The 14,948-nt window shown below is 49.4% G+C and overlaps 2 protein-coding genes across 3 annotated transcripts; both read right to left on the bottom strand.

Annotated features, from left to right (window-relative positions):
- Positions 1-594: 594 nt before the first annotated feature.
- On the bottom strand, positions 595-4,115 carry DCTPP1 (dCTP pyrophosphatase 1). Of its 2 annotated transcripts, none has more exons than XM_082714457.1 (3): positions 3,933-4,115; positions 3,153-3,263; positions 595-1,083 (listed from the first exon to the last, which is right to left on the bottom strand). In XM_082714457.1, the coding sequence occupies exons 1-3, from the start codon at positions 4,031-4,033 to the stop codon at positions 783-785; spliced, it is 513 nt and encodes a 170-aa protein (XP_082570583.1). In that variant the 5' UTR covers positions 4,034-4,115; the 3' UTR covers positions 595-782. The 2 variants fall into 2 exon arrangements, with proteins under 2 accessions (XP_082570583.1, XP_082570582.1); XM_082714456.1 differs by having other exon boundaries at positions 3,773-4,095.
- An 8,257-nt stretch (positions 4,116-12,372) lies between these two features.
- Positions 12,373-14,614, bottom strand: SEPHS2 (selenophosphate synthetase 2). The gene has a single exon (XM_082714318.1). It carries the CDS (start codon positions 14,491-14,493, stop codon positions 13,147-13,149), a length of 1,347 nt encoding a protein of 448 aa, XP_082570444.1. The 5' UTR covers positions 14,494-14,614; the 3' UTR covers positions 12,373-13,146.
- Between the last annotated feature and the right edge of the window lie 334 nt (positions 14,615-14,948).

Raw genomic sequence — 14,948 nt, 5'->3', positions numbered from 1 at the left:
TGTGAGGAGGCCCAGGGAGAGGGGCATTGGGCTCTCACAGCCTTGGGGTCCTGATAGGCAAGGATGGGTTTTAGGCCCAGGCCCCTCTAAACTGTTGACACTTCCTGCTCGGGGCCCCTGAAAGTTCTGAGTTGAAAAAGCAGAGAACCACACACTGAGAAAGTCCCTCCTATGTGCCAGGCACTCTCCTAAGCGCTTCGTTTAAAAGTAACTTAGACCTTACAACCCTATAAGGTAGACACCATCATTTTCATTTTAGATGAGGAAACCAAGGCAGAAAGATGAAGTAATTTGATGAACATCATCCAGCTCGTAAGTATCCAAGTACAGCATCTGAACCCAGACAGCCTGGCTCCAGAATCGGGGCCCTTATCCAACACTACATACGGATTCCAGTCCCCGTAGAGGTCCAGCAGGGGTAAGGGAATCGCATGACACCACACCAGGATCTTGCTGGAAATCTGATCTCTCTGCCCTGTAGGTGGGAGGTACCCTAGGAAAACATGGCGGCTGGGCTCAGAGGCGTCCCTGGTGCCCCTCTCTAGTACCTGCTGAGATAGAGCCTCCCCAGTCACTCCAGGAAGAATCTAGAAGTTGCTAACCAAAACTTTTAATGAGCGAAAAAAATAACAGGAGGCTGTCTGGAGGTGTTTGGGCCGCAGGCCTTAGGAAGTCCGCAGGTCCCCGATCCATTAGGAAAGGACTAGAACAAATTTCCATGGCCAGGCCATACTCTGCTTCTCAGATGCCATGCTGGGTTGCAAAGTCCTGTGCCCATGTTTCTAGGTTGAGGCCTGGCCTGTGGACTCACGGTCACGGTCTCCAGCCCCCACAGCTTGGTCTTCAGAGGTGGCCCCATGGGGCAAGTCTGTATACTTGACGGCAGAGCCGCGGGACAGATGTGCTGGGTAGCGCCGGCGGTTGAGTTCCATCTTGGAGAGCACCGCTCGGGGCAGGTCCACATGGCAGCGGGCTGCTAACGCTACCAGGTAGATGAGGACATCACTAAGCTCCTCCTGAAGGGCTGCCCGTTCCCTGGGGGGCCAGGCTTGGGGGCCAGGCTCTTCATCGGGCTTCCACTGACTGGGGGCAGAAAACAGAGGTAGACACAAACACAGATGCTAGCTAAGATGATGGGCTCCGCCTCTCAGGAGCACCCCAGTCCTTGCAGCAATGCATTCCTACATCTTAGGAAGTTCCTCCAACTCAACCCACCTGGGCCCTAGGCAGAGTCGGGGCGGGAAGAAGAGCCCGCAGGTAATTCATCCAGACCTCTGTGTCCCAACCTGAGCCGAGGACTGGCCAAGAGAACATGTCATTTGTTCATTTGTTAAGACCCAATTCTACTTCTCCCCAGCCCTAGCCATTGTGACTCCAGACTAAGCCCCAGAACTGGACCACTCTGAAAGCTGCCTAACTCACCTTCTACTCTTGCCCAGTACCACCTTTTAAACCCACAAATTACATTTTGTCCATCTGTTGCTATAATCCCCCCAACTGTACTTAGAATAAAATCCAAACCCCCGGCCATGCTGTATAGGTCCACATGAGCTCTCTCTTCAAAGTCATTATCCACCCCCTCCCCCTTTCTCCCCACCGAAAGCCACTCTGGCTTATTCTGTCTGGCTAACGGGTCAAACTGTCACAGGGCCTTTGCACGTAACTGCTCCCTCTGCTTTAAATGCTCTCCCTGCTCCCCGCAGATCCTTCCCATGGCTGTTCCTTCCCATTCTTCAGGTCTCGGCACAGATGTCCCCTCCTCGGAAAAGCCTTCTCCTTCTGTCACTTTCTTTCTCATCACCTTGTGTTATTTTCGTCATAGAATTTATTACAATTCCTGACCTTTTAAAATTAGTTGAGGGGTGCCTGGGTGGCTTAGTCAGTTAAGTGTGGACTCTTGATTTCAGCTCAGGTCATGATCTCAGGGTGGGGAGATCAAACCCTGTGTTAAGCTCTGTATTGGTGGTGAAGCCTGCTTAAGATTCTCTCTCCCATGGCACGCCTGGGTGGTTCAGTGGGTTAAAGCCTCTACTTTTGGCTCAGGTCATGATCCCAGGGTCCTGGGATCAAGCCCCACATCAGGCTCTCTGCTCAGCGGGGAGCCTGCTTCCTCCTCTCTCTCTGCCTGCCTCTCTGCCTACTTGTGATCTCTGTCTGTCAAATAAACAAAATCTTTGTAAAAAAAAAAAAAAAAAAAAAAGATTCTCTCTCCCCATCCTCCTGCTCGCTTTCTCTAATAAATAGATGTTAAAAAAAAAAAAAAAAAGTTATGCCTTTTTTCTCCCCGAAGATTTTATTTTTAAGTCATCTCTACACCCACAACCCTGGGATCAAGACTTGCATGTTCCACTGACTGGGCCAGCCAGGCGCCCCAGGAACCATGTCCATCTTGTTCAGGGCTTCATTCTAGAAGTCCTAGCACAGCGCTGATGCTCATTCATCTGTAATGAATGAATGGCTTGCCCTCACACATATCTCTGTGCTCTCAGGTCTCCATGCCCTGGTCTAGACCCGACTGACCACCTCTTGCCCGATCGGTATCAGTCTCCTCCTGGGTTGCCCCTGCCCCAATTCTCTTGGGGACCCAATTCACCCTGCAGAAAGGGATCTTTCTACCAGTCGAATCTGGTCAGGTCTTCTGTCCAAACTCCATCCCTTCCTAACTTCAGCTCTGTCGCTCTGAGTTCGTATTGGCTCCCCTCTCTTCCACAGCCCCATCACTCGTTCCGTAGATATCTACTGTGGCACCCCAGGCCTGTGGGACATGGCAGGCCACAAAACGGATACAATATCCTTGCCCTTCCTTGAAAAGCTTACCCCGAAGGACTTTCAGAATCTCCCTGAATTCAACTTGCCCTTTCCCACTTCACCACCTTTGCCAATGATTCTCAAGGCTGGAATGCCCTGGGAGGTCTTCCGAAAAATACCCTCTTTTCCAGCCCAGAGGCTGCCACCATCAGCCTTATGACCTGGACCGGACTTGCTGTTTTCACACCTTTCTTTCCCAGAAGACTGGATGCCCCAAGAGGGCAGAGGCAGATGAGTCATCCCTATCCCCGGGTACAGAGCCCAGCATGGATACTTAATGATCAGATAAATGTTCCCCTCCCCCGTAACACACAGACTAATCCAAGAAGACTTCATCTACTCACAAGAGTTCTGCCAGCTCCCCCACTTCCCCCACCAAGGCCAGGAGGAGGTTCCGAGGCTGGTGGAACTGGCCCCAGTCTCGTTCAGCAGCAAACTCAGCATGGAGGCGGCGGCTGGAATAGAAGAAAGAAGTGGAGGTCCTGGTGGTGGGTTCGAGAACCCAAGAGAAGACGCAAAGCGCAGGCGGGCGTCTCCGTGATATGTAACGGGGACATAGGTATCGGGTTCTGCAACGAATTCTTTGGATGGCCTCAAGCAATCATTCTTCTTCGGGACCTGGACTTCTCATCGATAAAGAGGGGGTGCGCTGCGCAGGCCTCAACTCTACGGAAAACTGACAACACCCGCTCTTCCGTTACTGCACCTTCCACTGCTGCTTCCGCAGTTTCCTCCACCGGGAACATCCCCCTCCCTGCATATCGAATTTTCCAAAGTGCAGCTCCAGGGACACTTCCCCTGAGAAGCCCTCCTTGACTTCCTGCAGCAAACATAGTATCACCCACCTTCCAGCTCTGACATCTGCGCTCGCCCCACCACCCGCTCCTGGAGGGCAGAGGCCGGGCAGAAGCAGCATCGGAAGCAGCAGCCCAATTTGCCCAGGGCCGGTTCTAGTACTACTCACCGGGCGTCACCGGTTCCCCCGCCTCCGGTGTGCATCACTACGTCCCATGTGCAGATTAGGAGGTTACGGGACCCCAGCAGAGCCGCTCGCCTCCTTCCAGACCACGTGGAGAGACCCTCCCCAATACGCGACCTCCCCAGCCTGGGTAGGGACGGCTTACATGTCCTCGAGCGTGGGCTCCGGGCTGAAGCCGAAGGGGCCGGTGGCCGCAGCGCCGTCCCCCTCCGTGCCCCCACGCGCGTCCCCATTCGCCCGAGACATACCGCCCACGACGCCGCGCTCGGGATGCACCGCGAGCACCACCGCGCCGAGCACGAGCCCCGCCTCCGGCGCTCCTGGCCAATCACAGGGGTTCACGACTGCTTCCGGGGCGGAGCCTCAGGAAAGGCCAATTAATTAAGTGGACTTTAGCGCAGCCCGCCCTTTACGCCCACGGTCTTGGATTCCTCGGTCTCGGCCGAGCATCTTAAAGGTACAGAGACCAGATTCGGCCACCAAGAGACAATGGACGCGGGGCGGAGAGGGCGCAGGCGCGTCTCTTCTCTTGTGGGCGCCAGATGGCGCCAAAGAGAACTGACGGAGCCGGGGAGAGAGCGGGGCCCTCTGCAGCCCCAGAGAGGGCGAGTTCAAGTAAGAAAGGGGAATTTGTTAGAAGGACACAGAGATGTCTCCAGGGTTTAGGAGCTAGGGTGACCATTCTAAGCATTTTACCTATTTAATTCTTACAAAAGTGATGATTGTGTCGTCCTCATCCTCATTTTACAGGTAAGGAAACGGAGAGATTGAGGAATTTAACTCAACAGCTAATAAGGCGGTAGCCAGGTTTCCATTCTAGGCAATTTGGTTTCAGAGCCTGTGTTATTAACCCCTACATTATAATGCCTCAGATGATGAGAAATACTATGGAAGAAATTATTTAAACACTGAAAAGTGGGGGCAGCGTTAGATTGCATGGTACAGGGAAGATCAAGCATTGTTGGTCACCAGCTCAACTATCTTTCCCCCCTCCTGCATTCTTGCACACGAGTGATTTTATTCTGGTGTTCACCCTCCTCTCCTTGATTGATCATGTGGCCCCATTGCCTGGCCTGATCAGTCTATGGGTGAGTATATGGCCTAGTTCTTGACTATGCGAAGTTGGGAAGTCTGTTGGAGACTTCTGGGAAAGATTCTGAGTTCTTTTGTTAAAATAGCACAGGATGTGTCTACCTTTAGATATTAGTACGTGACGGAATCTTTGTGAGGAGGCTAGCCCACAAACTGGGGTTGGTTGACAGGAAGTTAGAAAGGGCCTGGATCCTTGATAACATCGTTGCGACGCTTATTTTCCAGAAAGGTCCTAATTTAAGACTTTGGTCATGTAAGAAAATAAATCTGTGGGTCAAACCACTTTTGGTTGGGTTTTCTGTTACTTGGCTTTGAGAAAGCAACATTTAATCTGAGCAAAAATCAAGGGGTATAGAGATCTAGGTAGAGGGAGCACCAGTGCTTAAAGCAGGAAAGTCTTGGCATGTTCTAAAGACGAAAGGAATTCCAGTGTGTCGGGAATGTAGTGAGCAAGGGGGAGAGTCGTTGGATGTGATATTAGGGACGTGACAAGAGGCAAAATCAGATTGATCAACCATGAATTTTATTTCATATTTTATTTTTCATTTTAAGTATTATGGAAACCCTTTGAAGGGCTTTGGCAGGGGAGTTATGTGATCGTATTTTGTGTTTATGAGCCCTCTGGCAGCTGTGTTAAGAATGAATTGGAGGAGGTCCAGGGCAGAAGCAAGGAAAGGAGTTACTGCAATTGTCCAAGGGAAAGATGATGTTGACTCTGGGCCAGACCGATGGTGAATGAAGATGGAGAGAAGTGAGTGTACTGGGGAGATATTTTTGGAGGTAGATCTATAGGCTTTGTTGATTTTGAATAACATGTTGTTGAGCAACATGGTGAGTGGGGGTGACACATACGGGATGAGAAAAGTGAGGTTCAGGATTGAACACACATGGCATCAGGAGTTTGGTTTAGTACAAAGCTCATTGAAGCTACATATCAATTTGGCAGGTGGATTTATGAGATGAAGGTTTAGAGGAAAGACGAGAGCTAGAGATTCACAGTGGGTAGTTTCCGTCATCAGACAGTGCTTAAAGTCGTGGACTTGGAGAAGAATGACTACTACAAGAATCTAGATAGACCAGACTAAGACTAGACTAAGACTAAGATTAGATTAATGTTTAATAGTTGACCAAAAGAGAAGAGGCAGGTGAGATGACACGGAAATTGAGAGTGTGGTTTCATAGAGGCTGAGAGGAAAGTGTTGCAAAATGAATGGACATCTGATTTGGATGCTACTGAGCTGCAGGATAAGAAGAGGGCACAGAAGTTGCTGTTGGATTAGGCAACATGGAAGTTGGATATGGGAGTTGGGAGAAAAGAGGGAGTCCTGGGTAACTCCTGGGTTTCTGGCTTGAGTAAATGGATGGATAATTTTGTCATTTGCTGAAATGAAGACACAGAAGATCCAAGAGTTGGGGTGGGAGGGAAGATAATGAATTCAGTTCAGGGTCTGTTGAGTCTAAGATGGCCCTAGAACATCTAGATGACGTCTTGCAGGCAGATGGACATACAGGTCTGAAGTTCAGAACATTGAGCTGCCTCTCAATCTGGGAACTGAAAGTACTTTCCATAGCATCTACCGTGATATTTGCTAACTTCTCCAGACAAGAATCCAAGGTCTTTTACTGGAATGCAAAACACAGCTTTCTCAGGAGTCCTCTGCAACTCAGATTTTTGAAGTCAGGAACCAGGACTTGTAGAGCTCACAGGTCAGATGGTCCTTGGTGATTGACAGGAAGCAGGAGACACTCTCTGTGGGCCTGCCTCTGCCTTCCTCCTTGGGGCTCCTGACTGGTTTGTTAAGTTTTTGTCAAGCATCCCGGAGAACATCCCAGTTTTTTACTCCATGGCATTGTCCTTGGAAGACCAAGCAAACCCAGCTCCAGCACAGCACATTGTTGGAGGGGTGGGGAAGACCCTCATGTTGGAGAGGGAACAGACCCAAACTTACAATTGCCCCATGATCTGGACCCTTCATGCAGACTTTTTCTGTACCCTCATCCCCACATCCGTTCACTTTTCTGCATTCTCCTCAGACACATTTTAGCAACCCAACCTCCCTGCTTTAGTAAGGGCCTCAATGTGCTTGCTCTTGGCTTTTGGTTCACATTTGTGATTAGCCTTTACAAGCGTATCCCTTTAGGAACTGGGTGCCCTAGTCTTTTCGACCAAAGATGTTTTCCCAGTTATTTTCCAACTATTATTTCCTAATAAATGTTTAATGACAGGATGGGCAGGCTGGGACAAGTAAACATAAGCATGTACACGCTGTCCTTCTGCTATGCAAGAGTTTGGCTGCCTTCACCACTGGAGCCAACCATGAGCAACTGATCCCAGGACAGCTTTTGAGAAACCCTAGAGTGGGGGAGGTTGTGGTGATTGGAGAACAAAGTAGCAGAGACCCATAAGCTGAGTGGGTGGTGTTGGGGTAGGGGAACCTGGCAAACTAAGGGTCAGGTGATTGGGAACCCAAGCACAAATGTCCTTGGGAAGATTGTTTCTTTTCTCTGAGTCACAGTTTCCCTATGTATGTAATGGGGCTCTGGCCTAGCTGGCCTCCGATGACCCTTCAGGTGTGTGCTGGCAGGGCTGGGACAATGTGTATTTAGTTTGTATCACAGTGCTGTTCTTATTGGAGGTAGGGCCATTGACCTTGTTGGTTTTGAACTGGGGGATGGCAGAAATGATGCGCTATAATTAAAAATATTTGTTCTTACTAAGTTTTTCAGGGGGAGTCATGACAGAGGCTTTGAGCAATCTCTAGATTCGCCCATTCAGGCTGGGGAATCCCTAAAACCTTTAGGAGCCCTTGTTAGGGCACCTGGCTGGCTCAGTCAGTAGAGCATGTGACTCCCGATCTCAGGGTCATAAGTTCAAGCCCCACTTTGTGTGTAGAGCTTACTTAAGAAAAAGAAAGTGAGAAGTCCTTCCCCAGTCTATGTATCCAGTCTTATTTTCCTAAACCCATGCTGAAATCCAGCCAGATGATCCCCAATCTCCTCCTCCCTAATTTTGCTCATATACTGAATGCCCACTCCCCCTTCTCTGCATATCCAAACCCAAATTCTACTCATTCTGCAGAGGCCTGCTTTGAAGCCACCTCCTCTGGGAAGCTTTCCTAAACTTCCTCCAAAAAGGAAATATTTGACCTTCTATAGTACTTAATCCACTCTAGTCTTTATGGCACTTAGCATTCTTGGTCTTGATTTTGGGATGATGGGTGTCTCCTTTTAGACTGAGGCTCCTGAGAAACAGAAGCAGTGTCAGGCTTTTGTTTCTCCAGGGCCTGATACTTGAATAGATCTAATACATACTGATTTATAACACCGTGTCTCATGGGATCCCCTCCATGACTTCTCTGCAGTAGGTGGGTATGGCTGTGCCTGTTTTACAGATGAAGAAGCTGAGGCCCAGAGACTTATCTGAGAAAGGTGAATGCTGAAGCTCACCAGCACCCGCCCAGTGCTCCTCAACAAGTGAAAGAAATCTCCCTACCCCCACAAGAGTGTAAAAGAGGCAGCTCAATATTTTGGGTATGTGCTTAGGTGACCTTGCTACTGCCTTTTCTTCTATCCTTCTGTCATGTCTCTTCATCTTCTTTCTCTTCCTTTATCTTCAATGTCCTCTCCTTTTTCTTTTCTGCCTTTGGCTTCCTTTTCCTTTTCTTTCTCTTTTCTTCCATCACCTTCCTTACTTCTATCTGTGATTCTGTTCTGATTTCTACCTGAGGTCCTGTCCCCTCCACCACCTGCTGCCTCTGTTTTGCTGCCCAGCTTCTCCCCAAGGAAAAGATGGATGCCTATCTTGCTGTCAACCCCTAACTCTTTCTAGGTTAACTAAGAGGACGCAGGCCAGGTACGCTTCCTTCATTTTCCTCCCCTTTTGTACGGTCCACTCCAACCAGTTAGAGAGCTGTGTATGTGGACAAACAGAACTGAGGCCTAAATTTCTTCTCCAAAGCCTTGAGAGATTGGTGATACCATTCTCCACCGCTAGGAGACATCAAGAGCAAGGAAAGGGGCGCCTGGGTGGCTCAGTGGGTTAAAGCCTGGGCCTTGGCTCAGGTCATGATCCCAGCATCTTGGGAACCAGCCCCGCATCGGGCTCTCTGCTCAGCAGGGAGCCTGCTCCCTCCTCTCTCTCTGCCTGCCTCTCTGCCTACTTGTGATCTCTGTCTGTCAAATAAATAAATAAAACCTTAAAAAAAAAAAAAGAGCAAGTAAAGTGTGGACATTGAGGGTGCTAGGGTCCCCAGTGTGTATTCTACTCACTCTCTCACTCATTTATTCAATATATCCTGAGTACTAACTATGGACCAGATGGTGTTCTAGGTACTGGGGGTAGGGAACATCCCCTGACATCTTGGAGCTTACATACTAGCAGAAAGGGACACTTAGAAAGTAAACTAACACATTCTCAAGGTAATTACAGATTAGGGTTAGAGCTGTGAAGCCAATAAATGATGTGAAGAGTTGGAGATTTGGTAGGTGTTGGCTGATGTCAGAGAAGATTTTATGAGGTTTAATTTTAGCTGAGATGGGGTTGAGGGTGAGCCTGCCAGGTAGAGAGCCTGAGGTGAGACTCCAGATAAAGGGAGCTGCGGAATACAAAGGATATCTGTTTGTTTGGAGCTCCACAGGAAGGCTAATGGGCTAGAGTTTAGTGAGAGAGGGAAGGCGAGTGCCATGAAATGAGGCTGGACATACGTAGCAGGGATTGTATGGAAAGTGATTTCAGAACTTTGAGTAGGAGAAAAGCTGATTGAATTTTTAAAATTGATTTATTGTTGTAGTTAGATAGTATTTACAACTATGTAAATATTCATTGCTGAATACTATATATGATTACATTTCATTTGTCACACACAGTTTTATTTTTTGTTGAGTTGATAACTGCCTCTTTTTTTTCATTTGCTAGTTTTCTATTTAATTGTCACTAATTCTTTTTACATCTTCCATTAACCTTCCAGTGTAATTTTACACAAAATCAAAAGTATCAGTGCTCAAACAGGCCCATTTTCCTTTCCTGGGAGCCTTCAGGCTTCTCTTCCTGAGTGATGTGCCTGTTCCAGTCTGCTCGCTCTCTAGACATGCTGTGGAGCTGTTACCTGGAAACCTCCCTTCACCTTCTCCTGTGCTGGCTTGGGTTTCCTGAACCTCAATTTTCCTCTTTCCCAGTTTGGCCCCTTATTTTCCTCGAGCACATTGTCTAGTAGTTTCTTGAGAAAGAGTGTGTGGGATGAAACCACTTATACTTTGCATGTCTAAAAATATCTTTATTCTGCTTATTTGTAAGATGTGGCTGGGTATGGAATTATACAGAGAAAATAATTTACCCTCAGGATTTTGAAGAGATTACCTCATTATCTTTTAGCTTCCCTTTCCCTGTTGAGAAATCTGATACCATTCTTATTGCCAGAACTTTCTATGTGCTCTTCTCCTCCCCAGATAGTTTGAGGAGAGCATAATGGGGGCATCTGGCTGGCTCAGTCAGTGGAGCGTGCAACTCTTTTTTTTTTTTTTTTTAAGATTTTATTTATTCATTTAAGAGAGAGATCACAAGTAGGCAGAGAGGCAGGCAGAGAGAGAGGAGGAAGCGAGCTCTCCACTGAGCAGAGAGCTCGATGTGGAGCTGGATCCCAGGACCCTGAGATCATGACCCGAGCTGAAGGCAGAGGCTTAACCCACTGAGCCACCCAGGCGCCCAAGGAGCATGCAACTCTTGATCTCGCCATCATAAATATGAGTCCCACGCTGGGTATGGAGTTTATTTAAAAAGTAAAATCTTAAAAAAGAAGAAGAAGAAGAAGAAGAAGAAGAAGAAGAATGGACTCTGGATTTACACTGCCTAGCAGTTGGCCTGTGCAATTTTGGATAAATTTCTTAATCTCTTTGCACCTCAACTTCCTCCTTTGCAAAATGCAAAAAAAACTGCAACAGTTTCTTTGAACTGTTGGCAGTTCAAAGAAATATATATACACACACATATAAAGCATTTCTCTTTATCACTGGTATTTTATAATTTAATAAAAATTAATGTATGTCATTTTTCATTCACTATGCTGGGAAGTCAGGAGATATGTGGTATCTACAACTTTTTTAAATTTTAGAAAATTTTCTTATATCATTTCATGTATTTTTTCCTTCCATTTCCTTTATTATCTCTTTGGAATTCCTCCTAGATGTTGAACCTCTGGGCTTTCCTCTAATTTCCATATTTTTTTCCTTCTATTGTGCATCTTTTTGTTGTTGTTCTACTTTCTGATAAATTTCTTCAACTTTGTCTTCTAAGTATTATACTGAATTTTGAAAACTTTAAATTTTATATCCTAAATGCTTCGTTCTCATTATCTTTTTATGAATACTATCTTCTTTACCTCTTTTTTTCTTCTTCTACTCCCTGTTTTATCTCTTTACTGAGTTTTTTGCTTTCTTTGACTTGTTTTCAAGTTAGAGGCTTACCTCAAATGTCTGGTGATCCTTGACCGCTTATATTTAAGAATGGGGCATGGAGGGGCACCTGGGTGGCTCAGTGGGTTAAAGCCTCTGACTTTGGCTCAGGTCATGATCCCAGGGTCTTGGGATCGAGCCCTACATCGGGCTCTCTGCTCAGCAGGGAGCTTGCTTCCCCCTCACTCTATCTGATTGCCTCTTTGCCTACTTGTGATCTCTGTCTGTCATATAAATATCTTAAAAAAAAAAAAGTATGGGGCATTGAAAAGAATGTGCGGGAGTGAAACTGTTCAACCGGGAGGCTTCCTGGCACAGGGATTTTCGCTGGGGGCTCACCGAATGTTCATATAGGTCTTTATTTCTGGGCACATTTTTCTCCAGAGAAGCAAAGGCAGTATAAGCTTCCCAGACAGTGTTTTTAAGGGGGGTAAGCGGGCTGGGACAGTCTCTTTCAGTCTTTATTTTTATTTTTGGTCAGGTCCCCTGTCCTTTACTATGATGTCCCCAGCTTTGTAGTATTTTTAAAATTCATTTTCTAGAAACTAAACATCCCTTTACCAACAGACTGTAAGAGGCAGTCATCTGGTTATGTGACACGGGGGACAGGTTTATGAACTTCAGAGATTTAATTATAATTACCCTGTATAGAAGCTTTCAAACAGTATCTGTCTTTACCCCCACCCTTGACCCGTTAGTACCTCCAAAGCACATCTTGCTTCCTGTTAGTATTCCCCAACTCTGAAGGAATTTCCTTTGGTTTCCTCTCTTCTGCTAAGTCACTTACCCAAATCTTCCAAGAAGTGTTGGGCCCTTTCTTTTCCTCTCCCATCTGCTAGCCCTTGGGTTTTATGCCCGTTTAGAGTCCTTTGCTATCAACACAGGGAGAGGGGTGCAAACCTAAATCTAGGTGTTAAATCCTGTGTCCAGAATCCGGGAAAACATTTGCGCTCGCCACTTGCCAGACTCTAAATATATCAATTGGTTCATTTTGTAAGACTGTAAAAGAGTCAGAATTCCAAGAATCCAAACATTAGCCACAAGAATTTTTCCACAAAGTCCTTTTTATTTATTTCGCTAAAAATTACTTTATTGATTAAATCACCAGGAATTTTCAACACAAGATTGAATATCTTAATGACCACCAAGGTTTGGGCTCTGGGGCTTGTTCTGCCTCTCCCAGTCCTTAAAGGGGTTTAGAGAGAGAGACGTCATTAACAGAGACCAAATGAGATGGTCGCAGGTCCTCCTTTCCCAGTCATTGGACAAGCTGCTCAATTCTTGTCCAGAGCAGGAAAGAGCCAGTACTTCAGAAAAATCTAATGAAGAATTTGACAATGCAATGTAAGATCTCTCTTAACAATTTAGATTTATCAACAGTATTGGTCCAAACGTATTTGCTTCTGATCTAAATCATTTTGCAATTTACCTTTTTTTTTTTTTTTTGGTGTGTATGTAATTCTAACAAATAACCTTACTCCCTGTGCAGGCATGAATCAACCCAGTGCCAAGAAAGAAAAAAAAAAAAAAAATCCCTCAAACCAGAATAGCTTTATCTTGCTCTTGGAAAGAACTAACAGGTTTTTCTGCTTTTCTTCCACATATGAGATGAACAAACCTCCCCCCTGAAGTCCAAAATGTTACTTCTGGCCTTGGAATGTGCAGCTTATGATGGGCGGATTCAAATGACCTCGAAAGGGCCACTGGAACTACTGTGCAGGCGGCGTTCTTTGGAAATTTCTTCTTAAAATAAAGTTCTGAGAATTGTTCATGATGGTGCACAAAGGCTCTAAGGTCCAAACAGCTTGTGCTATTCCATCTCATGAACTCGGCTCAGAGGCGGCATTGGAGTTGTCAGGAGCCAGAGCAGTAGCAGTAGCCCCACGAGGTAGGACCTCAATAACTCGAGGCTTGTCAATGATCCGGGCTGTCCGGTTTCCCTTCTCCACAATCCCGACGATCCATGCCTGGTGGCCCTCTCCGTACTTGGAAGATTTGATTTCGGAGCAAAAGCGAGCTGCCTGTTCTCTTGGCAGACAAATCAGCAATCCCCCGGAGGTTTCCGCCGAGGTCCCCTGGAGGAGCCCGAAGCGCCCGCTGGCCTTGCTGATGGCTGCCATCTTGGCAATAATGGGCAGATTATGAATCACAAACGACACCTCGTTTCTCTGTTGCTTGGCCAGGTTCTGAGAGTGTCCCAGGATGCCGAAGCCGGTGACATCGGTGGCCGCGTGCGCGTTAAACGTGTGCATTAAGCCGGCGGCCGTCCTGTTCAGCGTCGCCATGCTGAACATGGCCTCCTGGTAGGCCAGCTCCACCTCCTCCCTGGAGACCACCATACTGACTTTACTCCATCGCTCGGGGCTGTCCAGCCACTGGTGGGCGTTGACCGCGACCTGGGTTCCTAGGGGTTTGGTCAGCACGAGCACGTCCCCCACGACCGCGCTGTCGGGCATGATGAGCTCGCTGGGCTGGCACACCACGGTGGCCACCCCCCCGACGATCACCCAAGGGTTTACCACCGTCTGCCCCCCGGTCACGGCGGTGCCTCCTTCCTCGGCGGCGTCGCGGAAGCCCCGGATCAGCAGCGGCGTGATCTTCTCCCGCTCCTCGTCGGTCATGCTCTGGCTGACGCTGAGCAGCATCAGCATGTTGTCGCACTCGGTGATGCCCATGGCGTACAGGTCGCTCAGCACGTTGGCGCAGGCGATGCGCCCCATCATGTAGGGGTCCTCCACCAGGGGGTAGAAGAAGTCCGTGGTCTGCACCAGCGACAGGCCCCCGTGCCTCAGCGGGACGACGCACGAGTCCATCCCAATGCCCAGGGCCGGGGGCGGGGCGCTGGGCTCGGCCCCGGCCGCCAGGCCTCCCTCCTGCGCCGGCTCTTCCCGGGCCCCCCCCAGGCCCGGGCCGGGGCCCCGCGCCGGCCGCACGTCGGGCCGCGTCAGTCCCGCCAGGAGCTTGAGCAGCGTCTCCTGCGGGACCTTGCAGCCTCAGCCCTTCATGCCGGAGAAGCCCGTCAGCCGCCAGCTCGGGCTCAGGCCCAGCGCCTGGGGCTCGAAGGGCCGGTAGCTCGCGAAGCCCCGGCCCGGGGACAAGCCCGCGGGGCCCGCGCCGGCCGCGGCCGCCGCCTCTCCGCCCGCGCCGGTGCCCGCGGCCTCCGCCATGGCGCCCGCCGGTGCGGGGCAGACGGAGCGCAGCGGAGCGCGGCCCTGCTCCCCGCGCCGGCCGCCGCCGACCGCAGACGTCCCCGCCGGCGCCCGCCCGGCCCGCGCCGCCGCACTCCCGCCGCGCCGCGCGCTCCTCGCCGGCCCGAGGGCGGGGCCGCCGGCTCCGCTGCTTATAGTCCCGGTGATTGACAGCCGCGCCGCCCAATGAGGACTCCGCCCCCGAGAGGCGGGCTTCCTCCCGTCCGCAGGGCAGTTACGCCGGGAGGTCCGGGTGGCCCGGCTCGCTGCCCGCGGCGGGTTAAACGCTCTCCGGGCCGCGGCCGGCGGAACTTTGCTCCCCTGAGACCGTTGCCCAGGGGCCGCGATTTCGAAGCTGGGGCAGATCGGTCCCTTGGCAGAGCTCACGCAGGTCGCAATGGTCCGGGGGTCACTGGACAGCGCTCGGGACCCGC

The sequence above is a fragment of the Mustela nivalis genome (genome assembly GCF_964662115.1).
Source record: "Mustela nivalis genome assembly, chromosome: 19".
NCBI classification, from domain to species: Eukaryota; Metazoa; Chordata; class Mammalia; order Carnivora; family Mustelidae; genus Mustela; species Mustela nivalis.
The sequence above is the reverse complement of the archived record's forward strand: the minus strand, read 5'-3'. Positions and strand labels throughout refer to the sequence as shown.